The following is a 19,425-nucleotide window of genomic DNA, read 5'->3' on the forward strand; positions in this document are numbered from 1 at the left end:
GATGTGGCTCAAACAAAGTATGTCCAGAAGTTCCATAAATTGAGAAGACTACATCTTTTTAAGAAGCAACAGATGTAACTGACAACTGGGTGGAGTAGGGGCATACACATGCTCTGATTTATCACATAATGTGCTACACACATCCAATAATCATGAAGATAAAAAAGAGGAATATGTTCAGAGAGATTACATCCATTAACAGAAAGTCACCAATGTGCGTCCTCTACAAACGTCCTGAAGTAGCCAGGTTTGGCTGCTTTAAATTGCACTTTGAACCGACATGTGAGCATATAATTATGCGCCACTCAGATCTTCCCCTTTTCACAGAATTCTTAGCTGGTGAAGGCTTCTTAAATTTCCTTTCCATGGAACTCACTATATCAGAAAACTATCTTGTACATTTACAAACCCTTTTATACCTGCCACTGTTATTGTCGTCGTTACTACTCTTACCACCACAATTATTAGTGGCAACAACTGTAATACTACTAGTACTGTCATTATTAATTTTTTTTAGTTTATAGTCAGTATTACTTACATTGCCACTTCAGATATTCAAATCATTTTAATACTATTTGTCATATTAAAATTGTTGTTTCTTAGGTAACTATGATATACTTGTGAAACCCTGGTCCGATGCAAAAGAGAACCTGATGGCTCTTGTCAGACTAGCATAAATAAATAAATAAATAATGTCTTGCTAATTGGATGATCTCTGCTGGATATTTAATGTATGTATCTTGTGACACTTCCTCATACCATGTTATAATGGAGAGATTATCTGTAGGCTTCCTGTCCAATACCGAGTTTTCTCACAGATTAATTTTAGACCGTTTTCTGGGACATTTTATGAAGCTTTTCAAGGTCAAGTTTGACTTCTCTAGAGTTTCTTAGAATAGTGAGTGTGTACTAAAGCCATACACCTCATGTTGTTTCCCTGCTCTTTTTTAATTTCAATTTGGCTTCCCTTATCTCCTTCACCTATGTCTTCATAACTTTTTTCAGAATTATTTTAAATTGGAGGGGGTCAATTTAACATTTAGGGTTGGACTCAATGTCTGTTGGATAGCTGCCACTGTTTTCCTGTCCCTTTTGAATTCCTCTGAAGTACTGAATCAAGATTTTTCTATCAAATCTTAAGCCTTTCTGACACTTGGCATAAGTTGCCACAGTATTTACAAATCATCATCTTTGCAAAATTGACTTTGGTTCCCATATCTGTTCTCTACACGATTGCCTTTTGCAAAATCATGCCTTATACTCAACTATTAATTGGCCTACTCGTTCATCCAGTTGACTTCACAGGGCTTTTTAAAGAACTTTGGACATAACAGGATGCAGCGAAATTCCCTGCAGTTATTCAGACTGCTTTTATCTCATTTTTGTGAAGATCAATTAATGCACATTTCCACTCTTCAGTAATTTTTTTTCACTTTTACAAATGTGTAACATAATTCTGCCAGTTGGCTGTGTGAGATTACTGTTGCTCAGTATCCATATCTCAATACTTCTGCTATGAGTTTATGTCTTCTGTAGATGACTTGCTATTTTCCAAAGTACTGATTTCCTTCAGTTCTTCAACAGATGATTTTTAATCTGAATTGTTTTGCCTCCAAAATCTAGTTCTTTCAGAGGCACACAGTCAAGATCTGAGTGAAAGTAATGGACTAAAATTGTTATTTTTTGTTGGTTTCAAGTGACCCAGTTTACACTCTTTTATAGCCTTGAACATTCATTTCTGTACTTTCAAGAATTCGTGCCATTTTCTGGGGTTTGTAACTATTTTAAATTTTCAATGCTTGTTCCCTCGCATCTACTACACACTGATCATATGCAATGTTCTACTACCTGTGTTCTCTCCTCCTTTGTCATTAGCTTAATTTCATAATGATTTTTAGTATGTCTGCAAGTTTCTTACAATTCATGGTATATGAACGAATAATTTGTTGAAAAATTTTTTACTCATAATATGAGTGTTAATGGATTAATGATGAGTGATTTATTCGTGTGTGTTTCTTATATGCAGGAGACGTTGAAATCAGTAAAAAATTCCTTTCTTGTTCTTACACTGAGTATTTTTGTATCCTTATTGGCTATAACAACATGGTATATCTGAAACTCACATAAAGTGGAGTTAAAAAAATTTCATTTTTGTAGGTTCTTCGCAGGTTTAATTTCTTGTGGTAGTGTTTTTGATCTCATTCTCCCAGCTTTATCTCACCATTTTCATATATTCTCTATTGAACTCCTGTTTTCCATAATTTTCTTGTTGGAACATATGCATGACATCCCACCAGTCAGACACTGAAGCAGTTCAGTGGCATGCTTTTAGATTTGCTACTATTAGCTTTGATTAGCACACAAGTGTTATGGGTATGGTTCAGGAACTCAAACAGGAATCCTTAGAGGGAAGATGTTCTTTTCGAGAGTCAATGTCGAGAGGATTTAGGGAACTGGCATTTGAGGCTCACTGCAGATGTAAATGTTGATCAGTGTGTATTGTAAGGGAAACATAATGAAACTTTGTGTGTCTGATTTGGATACTACTGTTTGCCTATAATATAGTGCATCACACTTTGTGTATCCCCCAGAACTGTCAGAGACAGACAGTTTTATTTTTCTGTTTACTGTTTTTTCATCTAATGTCTTTTGTTAATGAAATCACCTGTTTGTGTATACTGAAATTGAAAATGATTAATAGGATTTAGTAATTTTAATATTCCGGACGAGTGAATTTTGATGTGTGCCATAAATAGTGAGTTTTGATGTAACAATGGGAAGAAATCAATTATGTAAGGTTGCTGTTGGGCAGTATAGTCATGCATGGCGAACTTGTAAACATAGACAGATACCTTTTTTCTGGTGCACTGTGGATTGTAAAGATAATGGACAAACTGGAATTAAAGTTATGCATTCCAGATTAATTTTCCACATAATAGCATGAAGGCAGCAACTTGGAAATGATGCAGAGGCATGTTTACTAATGGAAAATTTTATGAAGCACAATGCCAAAAACTAAGTTAATAGTCCAAAATGTTGATTTACCTCTTATTGTGGACTGATGTAATGTGGGAAAATATCAGCAGTGACAGTAAAGGAACATATTTGCTAAATGAATTGATTTCAATATTGAACACATTCTCCAAACTGAATTCCATATGCAAAACTACTATGCCTGTGCCCCACAGAAAATTATTATTGCACCATGCATATACAACAGAATGAAGGCTAACAAACAAATGCTTAATTTGGGAAGAGAAAAGTGATGCAGGAACCAGTTATGCCAGATTCACTCTTTTTTTAAATACCATATGCACTGTCCCCAGCATGATAAATTTTTTCCTTAACTGGTATGCTTGCACAATCACCAGGCATCAATGTGCCTGATGGTCCTTTACAGACACCATCAAGACAATAGAAATTACAGCTTGTATGGAGGCAACAGACAGTTGCTTTTCCCTCACTCTGCTTGCCAGTGGAAAAGGAAAAGAAATGACTGACAGTGGTGGAACATACCCACCGCCATACGCCATGAAGTGTCTTGCATAGTATGTTTTCTGATTTAGGTTTTTCAGTCCTCTTCCTTATATTCCCGAATGTTAGTTAGGTTTTATTCCTGTGAGACGTTTATGAGTCTAACCATCCACTTTCTCTTACGCAAGGTGGACAAAATTAATACAACAACATTTTATTTTACTCGGTTAAATTTTATGCTTCATACAAGCAGACCTTATCAAAGTTGTAGGTTGTGGCAAGTAGATAATTTATTTGGATCTTCTGTGACTTCTGTTGTGAGGAAATACACGTATTTATCTGCATGGGCCCAAGAGTTTTTCTGTGACTGACAAATCTATAAGTAATTCAACATATACCATTGACGTAGCCATACTGTAACTATTTTAAGATCAATGCATCGAGGATGATCTATCACATACAAATACACTCCTGGAAATGGAAAAAAGAACACATTGACACCGGTGTGTCAGACCCACCATACTTGCTCCGGACACTGCAAGAGGGCTGTACAAGCAATGATCACACGCACGGCACAGCGGACACACCAGGAACTGCGGTGTTGGCCGTCGAATGGCGCTAGCTGCGCAGCATTTGTGCACCACCGCCGTCAGTGTCAGCCAGTTTGCCGTGGCATATGGAGCTCCATCGCAGTCTTTAACACTGGTAGCATGCCGCGACAGCGTGGACGTGAACCGTATGTGCAGTTGACGGACTTTGAGCGAGGGCGTATAGTGGGCATGCGGGAGGCCGGGTGGACGTACCGCCGAATTGCTCAACACGTGGGGCGCGAGGTCTCCACAGTACATCGATGTTGTTGCCAGTGGTCGGCGGAAGGTGCACGTGCCTGTCGACCTGGGACCGGACCGCAGCGACGCACGGATGCACGCCAAGACCGTAGGATCCTACGCAGTGCCGTAGGGGACCGCACCGCCACTTCCCAGCAAATTAGGGACACTGTTGCTCCTGGGGCATCGGCGAGGACCATTCGCAACCGTCTCCATGAAGCTGGGCTACGGTCCCGCACACCGTTAGGCCGTCTTCCGCTCACGCCCCAACATCGTGCAGCCCGCCTCCAGTGGTGTCGCGACAGGCGTGAATGGAGGGACGAATGGGGACGTGTCGTCTTCAGCGATGAGAGTCGCTTCTGCCTTGATGCCAATGATGGTCGTATGCGTGTTTGGCGCCATGCAGGTGAGCGCCACAATCAGGACTGCATACGACCGAGGCACACAGGGCCAACACCCGGCATCATGGTGTGGGGAGCGATCTCCTACACTGGCCGTACACCACTGGTGATCGTCGAGGGGACACTGAATAGTGCACGGTACATCCAAACCGTCATCGAACCCATCGTTCTACCATTCCTAGACCGGCAAGGGAACTTGCTGTTCCAACAGGACAATGCACGTCCGCATGTATCCCGTGCCACCCAACGTGCTCTACAAGGTGTAAGTCAACTACCCTGGCCAGCAAGATCTCCAGATCTGTCCCCCATTGAGCATGTTTGGGACTGGATGAAGCGTCGTCTCACGCGGTCTGCACGTCCAGCACGAACGCTGGTCCAACTGAGGCGCCAGGTGGAAATGGCATGGCAAGCCGATCCACAGGACTACATCCAGCATCTCTACGATCGTCTCCATGGGAGAATAGCAGCCTGCATTGCTGCGAAAGGTGGATATACACTGTACTAGTGCCGACATTGTGCATGCTCTGTTGCCTGTGTCTATGTGCCTGTGGTTCTGTCAGTGTGATCATGTGATGTATCTGACCCCAGGAATGTGTCAAAGTTTCCCCTTCCTGGGACAATGAATTCACGGTGTTCTTATTTCAATTTCCAGGAGTGTAGTATCACAATTCATACCTTTGGCACCTTTGAAAATTTTTGGTTCAAACTGACAAATATCAATGATTCACTGAAAAGATGAATCATGTCCAATGTATTCTTCTGCAATCCATTAATAATAAGTTAATCAAAGGAGGAATACTTTTAAAATGACCTACACTCTCAGAGTTTAAACTTATACAAAATGTTTAACATCCAGAAGGGTCACTGAAAACATGGTTAAACATATTGCTACAAATTCTGTTTGGATTCTACTCAAAACAATATGCAAGTAACAGTTGCTAATCCACATCAAGTGGAATAGCACAAGAGTACTGTAAAATTATTAATTGCACTTATGTTAAGGAAACTCAATCTGTGCCTGTCCCACGGTAATGCATTTCTTACATTAAGCAATTACGCAAATACATTTTTATCACTCTACATGCAATGAATCAGATGGGAGTGCTTACAGTATTCTCAGTTTCATCCACCTCCAAATTTAGTTCAGGATCCTCCTTGATAAAATCATTTGGCCAAGAGGTTCCCAAGTTATCTTCAAGACACTGAAAGAAAGAAAAAACTCACAGTCAAAACAGCTCGTACCCTTCTGTACTTATGACATGGCTCTTAACATTCTTTTTTATGAATATCATACAAATTTTCAGAGATTTGTATCATGTACATACACAAAAATTTAAAAAATATAATTTATTGAGCAGGTATTCTGCCAACATGTATCACTGTAATTTCACACAGTGCCATACTGCACTAATCTTACATATAATCAGTCAGTACATAGTGTACTTCATAGTGCTTGCTGGCCCTTATCCTTCATTTGGTAACCTCAAAGTTTGCCCGTACCAAGAAGAAGGGGGAGTGTGCTACTCCCTGTGCATTAACATAGTAGGACAGTAAAGGTGGTAAGCCCAAGAACTGCAATGAAATGAATACCCCTAGCTGCACACAGGTATTGATATAAGTGAACGGGGACAGGTGAAAATGTGTGCCCCATCCAGGACTCAAACCTGGGATGTCCTGCATACATGGCAGATGCTCAATCCATCTGAGCCACCCAGGACACAGAGGATAGTGTGACTGCAGGGACTTATCTCTGGCATGCCTACCCTGAGACCCACATTTCCAACTTATTGTCCTGCGCTATACTCATAGTGCCCCTGCCCATTATACTCATTACTTGCGGCTTTTTGCCCATACCCGTAAGAGTACGGGCACTTTTTGTGCATCTGTGTTGAAGATTGTCAAATGACCAGTGAGCCTTATATATATGAAGATGGTATCTGTTCTTCTGTACCTGTCCGAAAGAACAGGTACCATTTTCATATACTCAAGAACTAAGAGTAGCACTGTCACTTGAGACTCCAGTGTACATGTAATTCGATGGCGTTTGTTGCTTCTGTCTCAACTTATTTCGAAAGATTGTTTATGGACTTTTGAGTGAATGGTGAAGAGTTGAAGGCTGTGATTATAAGGAGGTGCTGAGAGTTATAGTTACTGGTATTTATAGAAGAAAACGAACAAAACATGTCCACGTTTTTTGATCCAGTGAACCGATATGGGTGAAGAGAAACTAAGGGTAAATATTTTGTATGTCTCCAAAAACTAAAGTAGAATTTAAAAATGGTTGACAGCAATTCCTCAGAAAGACAGTCTGGCAGTTGTTGTGTGTGTGATTCACATTTCAGTGAGGAACAACAAATCTATCACCAGTAAACAAGTTGAAATTTTAAGACAAGGGTGGTCTCTTAAAACCAGAGCAGCTCAGTGGTTCATCGTGTATTTCCCAGTTTACTGAAATATCTAACGAAAATATTACAGGAAAGAAAATCGTCAGTAAAGCACTTGCTTAAGGGAAGCTGTTGAAAGAAGACAGTAAACAAGCTGCAGTTTCAATGTCTGCCAGTGCTTTTTCAGCTGAGGAAAATGTAGGGAGCTGATCAGTACTGGACGGAGTAGTAATCACATTACAACAATGTTGATGTGCCAGGAACTGGAAATTGTCAGATTACGTGATAAATTAAGGACAGCAAATGCCGAAATCAATCTCTTCCAAAAACAAGTCTCAGATGAAAACCATAAGATAGCTCAGACAAATGTCCTAGATCATTGTAAACTCAGTAAAAACAGAAAATCATATTTGTCACTATGTTAAAGAAATGCCAATTTAAAAACAGCAATAGAATGCATTATGTGATGTGACAATGAATTTATTCTGGATAGTTTGCTCTCGAAAAATAGTAGCTCAAAGGATAATTACAGGTATTGTTTGAAGCACGCATTGTTGCAACAACCTTCTGAAACATCTCCAAAATTAAATGATCTCAAATGCTCATGTGAAATTAACAAAGAGCCCATAGAACAATTAGGAATTATTTTCGGAAAGGACAAAATGAAAACAAAGATACGCTGATTTTGGATGAAGTAAAGCACAAGGAAAGCTACATTTCAATAACACTTTGCTGAAAGTTTGTTTCGTCTATTTATGGGTATATACTTCAGACGATTGTAGTAATAACTTTGCCTTTCATTGCTCTGGTGTTCATACGTGTTGCTCTGATTCATAACCGTATTCACCCTATTTTAGTGTACTCCAGTCACAATGCCACTCCTAGCGATGTCTAGCATAAATTGATGCAAGTAATTATCTAGCTAGAGCAAGCCAGAATGACACTTGTTTCATTCCCTTCTTATGGTACAGTACACAACTGAATAAAAAGGTCCAGCAGTGTCTAGGAATTACTGGCATAGAAAATAAAGTTCCTTGCTCAATATCAAATGCAGTTGACATGACACATTAACAATTACTATGGCAGGAGAGGATCCTATAGCATGATGTATGAGAAACCATGCATACAATGACTGTGACTGGCTGGATGGTACGATACATATTAGACCACAATCTCTGTAACAATGTACGATTTAACAAATGGTCTCTAGCATGGAAATCATGCATTTCTGGACATAAGACCTTTTCTGGTTTGTATCCTCTCCTCAATCAATCCCTGTTTGTAAATGGTGGAGAAAACACCCTATATCAGGGTTGGCCAAACGCTGCACAGTGTGCAGACGTGCGGAAGTGCTGCACACTTGCACACGTGTGCGACAGCGACATCTGTTATTAGACATGTGTCCTAATTGAACGGCGGTGGCTCCACTTCCCTGTTTATGTGGTACAAGCAAGAGCGCAACATACCCAGTCTCGTTTACCCCTGGTAACCGTAACCTTAACAGAAAAGTATTGAGAAATGGCAGGTACTGTGAAAAAGCAAAGGACGGGAGATCTATGTTCTCAGTTGTTTAAAAATGACTGGGAACTACAATTCTTTTTTGTAGCCGTTGGTGAAAACTCAGTGTTTGCTATGCTGCCGAATAACAGGCGGCCAGCGTAAGTTTTCAATTGAAAGACACTACAATACATATCACAAAGACGAGTAGTGTACGCAACAGTGAAGAACGACAAGCAAAATTAAATGTCCTTAAGAAAATGGATGAGACACAACTCGATTATCATTTCTCATGACCAGTGATAAACGTGTTTGGATTTATTCCTTTCATACTTAAAAATGATTGTTTACTAACTGTGCATTAGTGCCTCATTCTGCTCCATGTTACATTAGTATCAGGGAAGTTGGTCATTAAACCGGTTGTTCCAATGTATACTTACATTTAGGGTTTTTTTTTTTTAATGTGTGAAGGGCTACGCTCATCTGAAGTCGATAAAACGTAACATTCATCGAATTGTCGGTTATTATGCAGAATTCAGACGGAGCTGATGAAAGATGTAGCAATAATAGTATTGAAATAACAGGTGATCATCGAGAGGTCTGCGGTTATCATTCTGTTCGGAGGTCAGTGAGACAGAAATTATGTGGGTGTAGCTGAGGGCACCGAGAATTAGTTATAGTAAACCTTGCATTAGTTTAATGTTATTTGAAATCATGAATAAGGTTCGTTGGAAGTCGCTAAGTGCTCTCTTTCTTAAATACTAGATCAAAAACATTACTCTTATCTACCTGCCGTCAGTCAAGCTGCCTTAATAAAAACCCACGGTTGTTAACTGTATTACTTGTCTTACTGGGTTAAACTGTTAACATAAAACTAGACATCTCAATTAGTAGACTGTGACAGTATTTTAAATGTTTAATACGCAAAATACCTTCCCATGGTTGGCTTGCAAGCTGTGGAAAGAGCACTAGAATGCGCTAGTACAGAGTATCCTAGCAAGTGGATAAAGCGAAATCTATGGGTAGAAACATGCACTACATGAACGCTGACGGCTGCGGCGTGCATGCTGTGACCCGGAAGTTGTACATGTGCAGGAGCACCGCACGCGTGCAGAATTTCTGGCCGGCCCTGCCCTATATAGTGGTGTTATGTTCAGATTATTAAATCAATGCTCACTGCATGTATTATGTGAGCTATAGTGTAAAGCACAAGCCTTAAAGCAGGGCTGAGAAGTACTTAGTTTGTAAATGTGACAGTGTTGGTGGGAAAGGGACTGGATTGGTAAATGTGTCATGTTGTTGCTGCCTACTGTTTAAAGCATGTTGTAAAGCTGTGTAATTATGTTGCTGTCACTGAATTAATGAATCATCAGAACGTTGATGTTATTTCTTGTAACATTATCACTATTTTTATAGTGTTATACTCGCATAATATTTATATTGCCTGCCCTCATTCTTACTTTTCCAATTTTTATATGGGGCTGATCTGCAATTCCCATGAAAACTGATCATCTTTATTACAGAAAATAGTGATGCAGATGGTGGTTTCCATTCATTATACCAATGATGATAATGCATTCATGAGGTGCAAACAATTATGAACGAAGTATCTGGTTGATCTGCAACCAGTGCCCAGTGACTGAAATTTCTCACTTCCAGGAGATTAGAGATGTTTGTCAGAACTGAAAAAAATTTTCCAATATTAAATATTTCTTATGACATTCTTAACACATACCATTGTTCTTCCCCTCATTAACGTGTTGTTAAAAATTCCTTTCAAATAACCAACTCTTTCTCCCTCTCTCACATTAATTGTCTCACTGTGTTAAATAGCCACAAAAGATTCCCATGCATATGAAACAAATCAGCATTTTCCGATCTCATAAGGCATCAAATACATTCCTCTGTAGTTCTCTTATGTTCATATTATACAGTGTTAAGTCAGAGAGTCACCTGTACTGGATCATGATGGCACAGTTTAATTATTGTATAAAAGACAGGAATTCGAATTTGCTGCTTGCAGGTCATTTGTGATGCTGTTTATGTTTTGTGGCCCTATACCGGAAAATGCTGCATGAATGGTCAGTCACAGCTGGATAAGAATTCAAAGTGGTGCAGAGATTGTCAACTTGCTGTAAATGTCCAGAAAAAATATATATATATTTATATTGTGTGTGTGTGTGTGTGTGTGTGTGTGTGTGTGTGTGTGTGTGTGTGTGTGTGTGTGTGTGTGTGTGTGTGAGAGAGAGAGAGAGAGAGAGGGAGGGAGGGGGGTGGGCGGCATTGAATTCCTAAGTGACTAAACTGCTGAGGCCATCGGTCTGTTCAGAAATGTAAAATTGCACTTTTATAGCACACTTTGATTCACTGGTAAAATGCAACCAGTCCACAAAGGAGATTGCTTATAAAACATTTGTACAATCCATACTAGAAGCCTGCTCAGGTGTGTGGCACTTGCACCACATATGATTGTCACAGAATACTCAACATATACAAAGATGAGCGGCACAAATTTTCACAATTGACAGTGTCGTGCAGATGCTAAGAAACAAGACACACAGATGCTTTAAGATTGATGCAAACTATCCTATGAAATACTATTTACAGAGATTTAAGAACCAGCTGTAAGTGAAAAATCTAGAAATACATATCATCCTATTACGTATCACTTCCCTGGGAGCATAAGGACAAGACTTGATTAATTACAGCATGCACAGAGTCAATTTCACAACAATTTTCCTGCACTCTGAATGTGAATGGAATGGAAGAAGCCCTACTTACTGGTGCAGTAGGAAGTACTATCTGCCTTGTAACTCTCAGCAGATTCCAGAGTATGGATTTTAATGAGGACATGGATGTAGATGCTGTTCACTCTTTTTCCATTTTCCCTTCCATTCACCTATAATAATACAACACAACATCTCCAGCTGAGTTAGAATCTACACTTTGAGTGTACTAAAAGGGTGTCTGCTGTACTTGCAATCAGTAGACTGCACTTCCACCCTTCCACCTTCCACCCCCCTCCCCCCCCCCCCCCCCCCCAACACACACACAGTTCCCTTCCCTTTTGAGTAGTGGCATGTGAAGAACTGCACTGCTAATTGTCAGTAACAGTTAGGAGATACAGATGAAAGTCTCATGCTGCCCCTTGAGACTACTTGTGTGTGTATGGATGGCCAGAGACTGATCTAGCAGTGCTGAGATTATCTGGGCACAGAAGTTACCAATTCTCTTTGTGTATGCCCTGATTCCTTTTATTTTATCATCATTTCTCCTGATGTAGTTGGGTGTCAAAACATATTTTGGCATTCAGAGGAAAATAGTTGGTGATTGAAGTTTTGAGGAAAGAACTCAATACAAAGAGAAACGCCTTTCTTCCCCTTACCACATCAACTCATAATGTACACATGACACTTTTCCCACTACTTTGCAATAATACAAAACAAGCTTTCCTTCTTTGAACTTTCTCGGTACCCTCCATTAATCCTATCTACTAAGGATCCCATACTGTACAGCAACCATTAAATCTGTACGATTTATCATGTAAACCAAAAGTGGAGTTCTACAATTCTGGTGTGGGGGACCTCACATCTTCTATTGTTCAGTCTCAACTACCACTTTCCACAGACTTGATGGCAACAATCAGTACAGAGCTGTTTACTGCCAATTTTTTTTTACTCAACGTGCTTATGTATTTTATACAGGTAGTTGGTTATTAGTGTGTTTAACTGCCATTTCATTATGGGTAGAAATTGTTGCCTTGAAAGGAGAGTTGTAAAAATTTGCAAGTCCTACCTGGCGAGCATGTACGTTTGCCGTAAGTTAACTGGCACAAATTTGTAGAATTTGTTATTTTATATATTTTGGAAATGTTAATGTTGTTAACTGTGAGTGTGTCTACATTCACATCTTAATTCTGCAGACCACTGTGATGTGCATGGCAGCAGTAACATCCCACTGACTTTTTCACTATTACCTAATTTTTCTATATTTCTGGGTTATGTATGATCCTCGATATTTTTCTACATACAGATAGATTGTCATTTGCAACTGAATTATGTTCCTGTGAGTTTGGTTGGCTAATCAGCAAATCTCTACCTATGAAGCAATTTTGTTGCACCACAAAATTTCATGTCCATTTTGTAGAACTCCACTCACAAGCTCTACTTCTATACTTTAGCTCTCCTCTGCCTGTGCCAAGGTGAAGGCTCCAATAAGAATATTTTTTGATTTTATGATGATCTCAGCTCCGTATTTTCTGACCTGTGTTATTCAGTGGAAGATGATAGGGTACCTCTGCAAAGCCCATGAGAGCACTATGGTCAAGAGGAAACAAAACACGTAGCAGGCTACATGCAGAATGGATTTTTAGGTTAGAAAACCACCTGTGAAGACAGTAAATAGATAAATGCAGATCTAAGTTTGGGTCACCTAATTTTGGAACTGAGGAAAATACATGTCAAATGTCACAAAACCTAATTAAACCCAAGGTAAAAGTAAAGCTTTCAACAACCTGGAGGTAGTTATTAACACCTTAGTGCTCTATTAGGCATTGTCTTACTGGGTGCGGTAGGCCACTGGCTTCCTCCAACTTCTGAACTCACTGACACAGTAAGTTACATGAGGACCTTGAGCTTCACACTGGAATGGAAACTCGTTTTCCACATATACAATTTCCATGTGAAAAAGTTACAGGTGATGCTTGGGACTGAACCCAAAACACTTGAATTTGCAACCTCACTCCCATTCAATACGCAATCCTCTTACTCTTAGGAAAGTGTGTAAGCATTCAAGACAAGATCCGGAGTTTCATTAACTAACAGTGGGATTGTACACACAACACTGGAAGGAAAACTAGAAATAATTAGCTACAAAATCTGATATTCCATACAGAGGACCCACTAGAAAGATGCACCACAGAGCACAGGCAGTAATACATTTATCATCATCATGAAAAATCAGTACTGTACAATGAAATAAATATGCATTTATCTCATTGCATGTAACTGAAATTTGAAATCTGCATGCAGGTAAGTATCAAATGTGAGGAAAAAATAATTTTAAAGTGTCAATTGTGATGTGGAAAAAATAACCATCTGAGTTCCAACATCCACCCACCATAGTACATTAATGCTTAAGAAATAGTCTGGTAAATATTGTATACAAATCAAATTCCTGTATCATACTGCAGTGACAGGATATATATACTTGTCAACTACATAACTGAAGATGCATGCATTCAAGTGGGGAGAAAGATGTGGAGGAAAATTACATCAATAATGTACAACATGACCTGAGGTTGAGCAAATTTAGACATGAGCCATGGCCTTTTATCAGGAGATGTTCATCCATTTCCTTTAAGAGATTTTGAGAATCCATGGAAAATTTAGATCTAAATTTCAGAGGACAATCTGAACTCATTCATCTCAAAATCATGTCCTGTGACATTAGCACAGCTGCAAGAACAAAGATTCCTGTGAAAACTCTACAAAACATGTTTTCCCTAAATTAACCTCTAACTGTTTAGAAAACCCACACAAAAGGAAAATATTTATTCTGTTAGCACTAGACATGCCAAAAATAATAAATTCTCTAAATACAGAGATTGGAATATGAGCACTGGACTACTGAAGGATCACAGGTTGCTACTGTTAAAAAGAAATTCTGAAAGACAGGAACATACTTCTCCCTAACAAACCTGGTAAAGTGATCAGACATGACGTAACAGCCAATACAAACAGCATGGGGAATGTTGTGGATGACAGTGAGGACCAGCAAATGTTAACATTACATAGTTACATGACAGCAAGTACCTGTACAGCAAACCCAAATCAAGCTAAATCCCCCGAATCCCCACGGCCAACCGAAAGTTGAACATATGAGAACCACCAAGACAGCTTATATAAGAAGCCTTCCATTAATTTCTAAGCAAGATCATATCTTGCAAAACATGAAAAAAAATGAAAACCCCAGAACTTCTGAACAAAAATGTTAGAAAGGGGATCAAGGACATCTCTACAAATGATAGTTGACAGTGATGCATATGGTAGCAAAACAGAAGACAGTAACAGAAAAGACATAATTACAATGCTTTGCCTTACGAAGTTTCTCCACTATAGAACATAAAAATGCATTTCAAATTTTTTACTACAGCATAGATACTAAAACGACAGATACATAATTGACTAAGGTGGGGACAAGAGGGAGAAGGAAAAACATAACTTATTCTACACAGTAGACCACTATACCTAAAGGGGCAGCCAACAAATTAAACAAAACAAGTGGATGTTGCAGAACCACCTCTGGCAATGGAACTGTTACTTTATGGAACATGGGCTTTTCAAGGGAATAGAAAAATGCACAGGTCATTTCAGATTGTAAGAAGAGGCACAGGAAACATGTTTGGGGCTAAAGACCTAAACAGCAGGTAATTTTGTTCTCCTATATGATTTTGTAAAGAAAATAGTTCCTCTGCAAGAATTAAAATGGATCCTACAGTCATTGCTCTATTCACACACAGTTCGCTGCAATTGTGAATACCAGAAGATTTAAGCTAATCAGTAACATTCACATAGCAATCTAATGACTGCCTAATATTAGAGAATCCTCTATGTAACAACAGACGTAAAAATTTATTTGGGCTGCACTGATGAGTTAAACCTGGATTTCTTGCATTTTATGGGCTGTCACCTTAAGCATTATGGGCACATCCCTGTGACATTAAGAACTTAACTGAAAAGGGGATCTTGCAGATCATCCTCTTCAATTTCTTTCAGATTTACAGTATTTGGAGTTTAGTGCTGGAACATCAATTTCCTAAACCAGCACTATGCAGTTACCAAACAACTAAAATAATTTTACTTTAAGATCAGAAGATTTCTGAGTGCTGTCTACCACAAAATATTTCCTATTTATAAACACAACTGCTGATAATTTAGAGTATAGCATAAAAGTGCCTTAATGGGGAAGTTCCTGGTTCGAATCTCTTAGTAGGAACTACAACTTTTTAAAAACTTCCAAAACTACTAAAAACTGCAAATTTAACGAATACTGAATTGTAATGGTTTGGTGAAAATTACATATTTTTCCATCATTTGACATATGAAAAGAAATATTTTGATGAATTTATGTGAGATTTCTTTATTTTCCATTTGATGCTCTTCATTTTTGTACCAAAATGTAATTTCTCAAGAGTACTTGCATTTTTATGTAACTTTTAATTAAAAATAGGTATTAAAAAGTATGATTCAGCATGAATTAAAATTACCATTCGTTTTACATATGGAAGGTAAATAAAACTAAAAGAACTGGTAGCACTTAGTGTGATCTGAACCACCAATTTCATGATTATTATACTATTGTCCTATGCATTCAGCTACAGACAACTATAAATAAATTTTTTTATACTTACCAGCACTCACAAATCACCCAATTGCCAAATGCATTCCTTGTTTCTACTTTCATGGAGAACTGTGTCATACAAAATATTTGGTTGGTCACTGACCTTCAAATCCTCAACATAATATGAAAATCTATGAGGACATGCAAGTGACATTCCCTTGGCAGCCCTGGAGGCATGCTTGGTTAGGGTAATTGTTGAAGTAACTGATCCTGAAACTAGGAGTTACAGCCTCAAATCAGAGACATAGCAACAGTTTTCATCTGTTAGTTTGTATGGGTGCCAATGCGGTCTCACAGAATTGTTATATTCATATAGATAATGAAGTAATTCTACAGATCTACATGCTAAAACTAGTTCTCCTGCTCAAAGACAGCACTTTAAACAACAGTGCACAGGCCCCACCCCAAATGAACCATGGACACTGCTCGGGCAGGGTTGCTTGCAAGTCAACAATACTGTAAACAGTGTTAGGTGCAAACACAGGTAAGTATTATCTGAGGAGAAATCAAGCTAACACATGGTTCCTCAAGAGGGGGCCAAATCCTTTTCAGCAGTTGCTAGAGCAATGGTCTGGATGATCAACTGACCTGGCCTTGTAACATTAACCAGCTTCCTGTGCCAATAATGCAAATTGATGAAAGCTAAGGGAAACTGTAGTTGTGTTTGTTTTTCTTCTGAAGAGCATGCAGCTCTATTGCACAAAATTATCTTAGGCAAAATATTCTGGAGGTAAAATAGTCCCACACTCAGATCTCCAGGCAGAGACTACTCAGGAGGATGTTATCAGGAAAAGCTGGCCAGGCAGTCTATATGTCTGTGTGGAGTATTACATACCTTAGTAGGGTAGGCATGTATCGCTAGGGATAAGATAGATACTGCCTACAGGAAAATTAAAGAGACCTGTAGAGAAAAGAGAAGCACTTGAATGAATATCAAGAGCTCAGATGGAAAACCAATTCTAAGCAAAGAAGAGAAAGCAGAAAGGTGGAAGGATTATATAGAGGATGTACAAAAGGGTGATGTACTGGAGGGCAATATATGGAAATTGAACAGAATGTAGATGAAGATGAAATGAGAAATGATACTGTGTGACAAGTTTGACAAAGCAGCGAAAGACCCGAGTCTAAACAAGGCCCTTGAAGTATACAACATTCTATTAGAACTACTGATAGCTTTCGAAGAGCCAGCCCTGGCGGAGCTACCATGTGGTGAGTAGGATGTAGGAGATAGGCAAAATACCCTGACTTCAAGAAGAATATAATAATTCCAATCGCAAAGAACAAAGGTGTTGACAGACATGAAAATTACCAAACTATCAGTTTAATAAGTCGTGGCTGGAAAATACTAACACCAATTCATTACAGATGAATGGAAAAACTGGTAGAAGCTGACCTTGGGATAAATCATGGATTCCATAGAAATTTTTGAAAACATAAGGCAATACTGACCCTACAACTTATCTCAGAACACAGATTAAGGAAAGGTAAACCTACATTTCTAGCATTTGTAGACTTAGAGGAACCTTTTGACAATGATGACTCATACTCTCTTCCAAATTCTGAAGGTGGCAGGGGTCAAATACAAGGAACAAAAGGCTATTTACAATTTGTACAAAAACCAGATGGCAGTTATGAGTCAAGGGGCATGAAAGGGAAGCAGTGGCTGGGAAGGGAGGGAGACAGGGTTGTAGCCTATCCCTGATGCTATTGAATCTGTATATTCAGCAAGCACTGAAGAAAAAAGAAAAATTTGGAGCAGAAATTAAAATCCAAAAGTTTCATATCAGCGCACACTCTGCTGCAGAGTGAAAATCTCATTCTGGAAACATCCTCCAGGCTGTGGCCAAGCCATGTCTCCGCAATATCCTTTCTTTCAGGAGTGCTAGTTCTGTAAGGTTCGCAGGAGAGTTCTGTAAAGTTTGGAAGGTAGGAGATGAGATACTGGCAGAAGTAAAGCTGTGAGGACCGCGCGTGAGTCTTGCTTCGGTAACTCAGATGGTAGAGCACTTGCCCGTGAAAGGCAAAGGTCCCGAGTTCGAGTCTCGGTCGAGCACACAGTTTTAATCTGCCAGGAAGTTTCGTATCAGCACACACTCCGCTGCAGAGTGAAAATCTAATTCTAAGAACTTTGAGGTGTGCCAACGACATTGCAATTATGTCAGAAACAGTGAAGTACCTTGAAGAACAGTTGAACAGAAAGAATAGTGTCTTGAAAGGAGGATATACGATGAACATCAACAAAAGCAAAATGAGGATAATAGAATTTACTCGAATTAAATCAGTGATGCCGAGGGATTTGGATGAGGAAATGAGACACAAAGTACTAGATGAGTTTTCCTATTTGGGGAGCAAAATAATTGATCATGGTTGAAGTAGATAGGATATAAAATGGAGGGTGGCAATTTTTTTTTTTTTTTTTTTGTGGTTTTAGGGCGCACAACTTCAATGGTCATTAGCGCCCTGACTACTCTAAGAATGCACCGCGAGGCACAAGTTGACAACAACAACTAAAAGGGAAAACACGATAAAAGACACATGGGCAGAACGGCGCCAGCGCAGCCGTCAGCAGATGGCGATGGCTGAACCGGCAGTGTCCAATTCTTAACCGGGCTAAAACTACCTCCTCCCGCCGAGAAGGGCGTGAGGAGGACGTCCAAGCCACGGGAAGAGGTTTTAAGGCCCGAAGCTTGTTGTCGGTAAGTGCAGCCCAATCGGCATGCCACAGCGATAAGATGCGCCGACAAATGACCCTGCTAAAATCGGACGAAGGGACACAACAAGAAGCTGTCCGAGGCTGGAGGACCGCAGCCTTGGCCGCGGCATCTGCAGCTTCGTTCCCAGGGATACCGACATGGCCAGGAACCCACATAAAGCTAACCGGAGAACCGACGTCCACCAGCTGCTGAAGAGAGCGTTGGATCCGGTGTACGAAAGGGTGAACCGGGTACGGATCACTGAGGCTCTGGATGGCGCTCAGGGAATCTGAGCAGATGACATAAGCAGAATGTCGGTGGCGGCAGATGTAAAGAACAGCCTGGTAGAGGGCAAAGAGCTCAGCTGTGAAGACCGAACAATGGCCATGGAGCCGGTATTTGAAACTTTGTGCCCCGACAATAAAGGAACACCCGACCCCGTCATTGGTCTTAGAGCCATCTGTATAAATGAAAGTCATGTTGATGAACTTCGAACGAAGTTCCAAAAAACGGGAGTGGTAGACCGAACCGGGGGTGACCTCTTTTGGGAGCGAGCTGAGGTCAAGGTGAATGCGGACCTGAGCCTGGAGCCAAGGTGGCGTGCGGCTCTCGCCCACTCGAAAGGTTGCAGGGAGTGAAAAATTAAGGTGTTGAAGGAGGCGACGAAAGCGAACTCCAGGGGGTAGCAGGGCAGAGACATACAACCCGTATTGACGGTCAAGAGAGTCGTCAAAAAAGGAACGATAAG

General features: G+C 39.8%; 1 protein-coding gene across 12 annotated transcripts in view; it reads right to left on the minus strand.

Moving 5' to 3' along the window:
* The window catches only part of LOC126427094 (zinc finger protein ZFP2-like), a 718,966-nt gene that overhangs the window by 652,597 nt on the left and 46,944 nt on the right, over window positions 1-19,425 (minus strand). For 10 of the 12 annotated variants that reach the window (XM_050089289.1, XM_050089290.1, XM_050089286.1 and 7 more), the window contains one exon: window positions 5,812-5,904. In XM_050089289.1, the coding sequence (XP_049945246.1) occupies window positions 5,812-5,904 (93 nt within the window). The remainder of the gene's footprint in view (window positions 1-5,811; window positions 5,905-19,425) is intronic. The other 2 variants (XM_050089298.1, XM_050089284.1) reach the window with 1 other exon arrangement.

This window comes from Schistocerca serialis, chromosome 11 (assembly GCF_023864345.2).
Source record: "Schistocerca serialis cubense isolate TAMUIC-IGC-003099 chromosome 11, iqSchSeri2.2, whole genome shotgun sequence".
Taxonomy (NCBI): Eukaryota; Metazoa; Arthropoda; class Insecta; order Orthoptera; family Acrididae; genus Schistocerca; species Schistocerca serialis.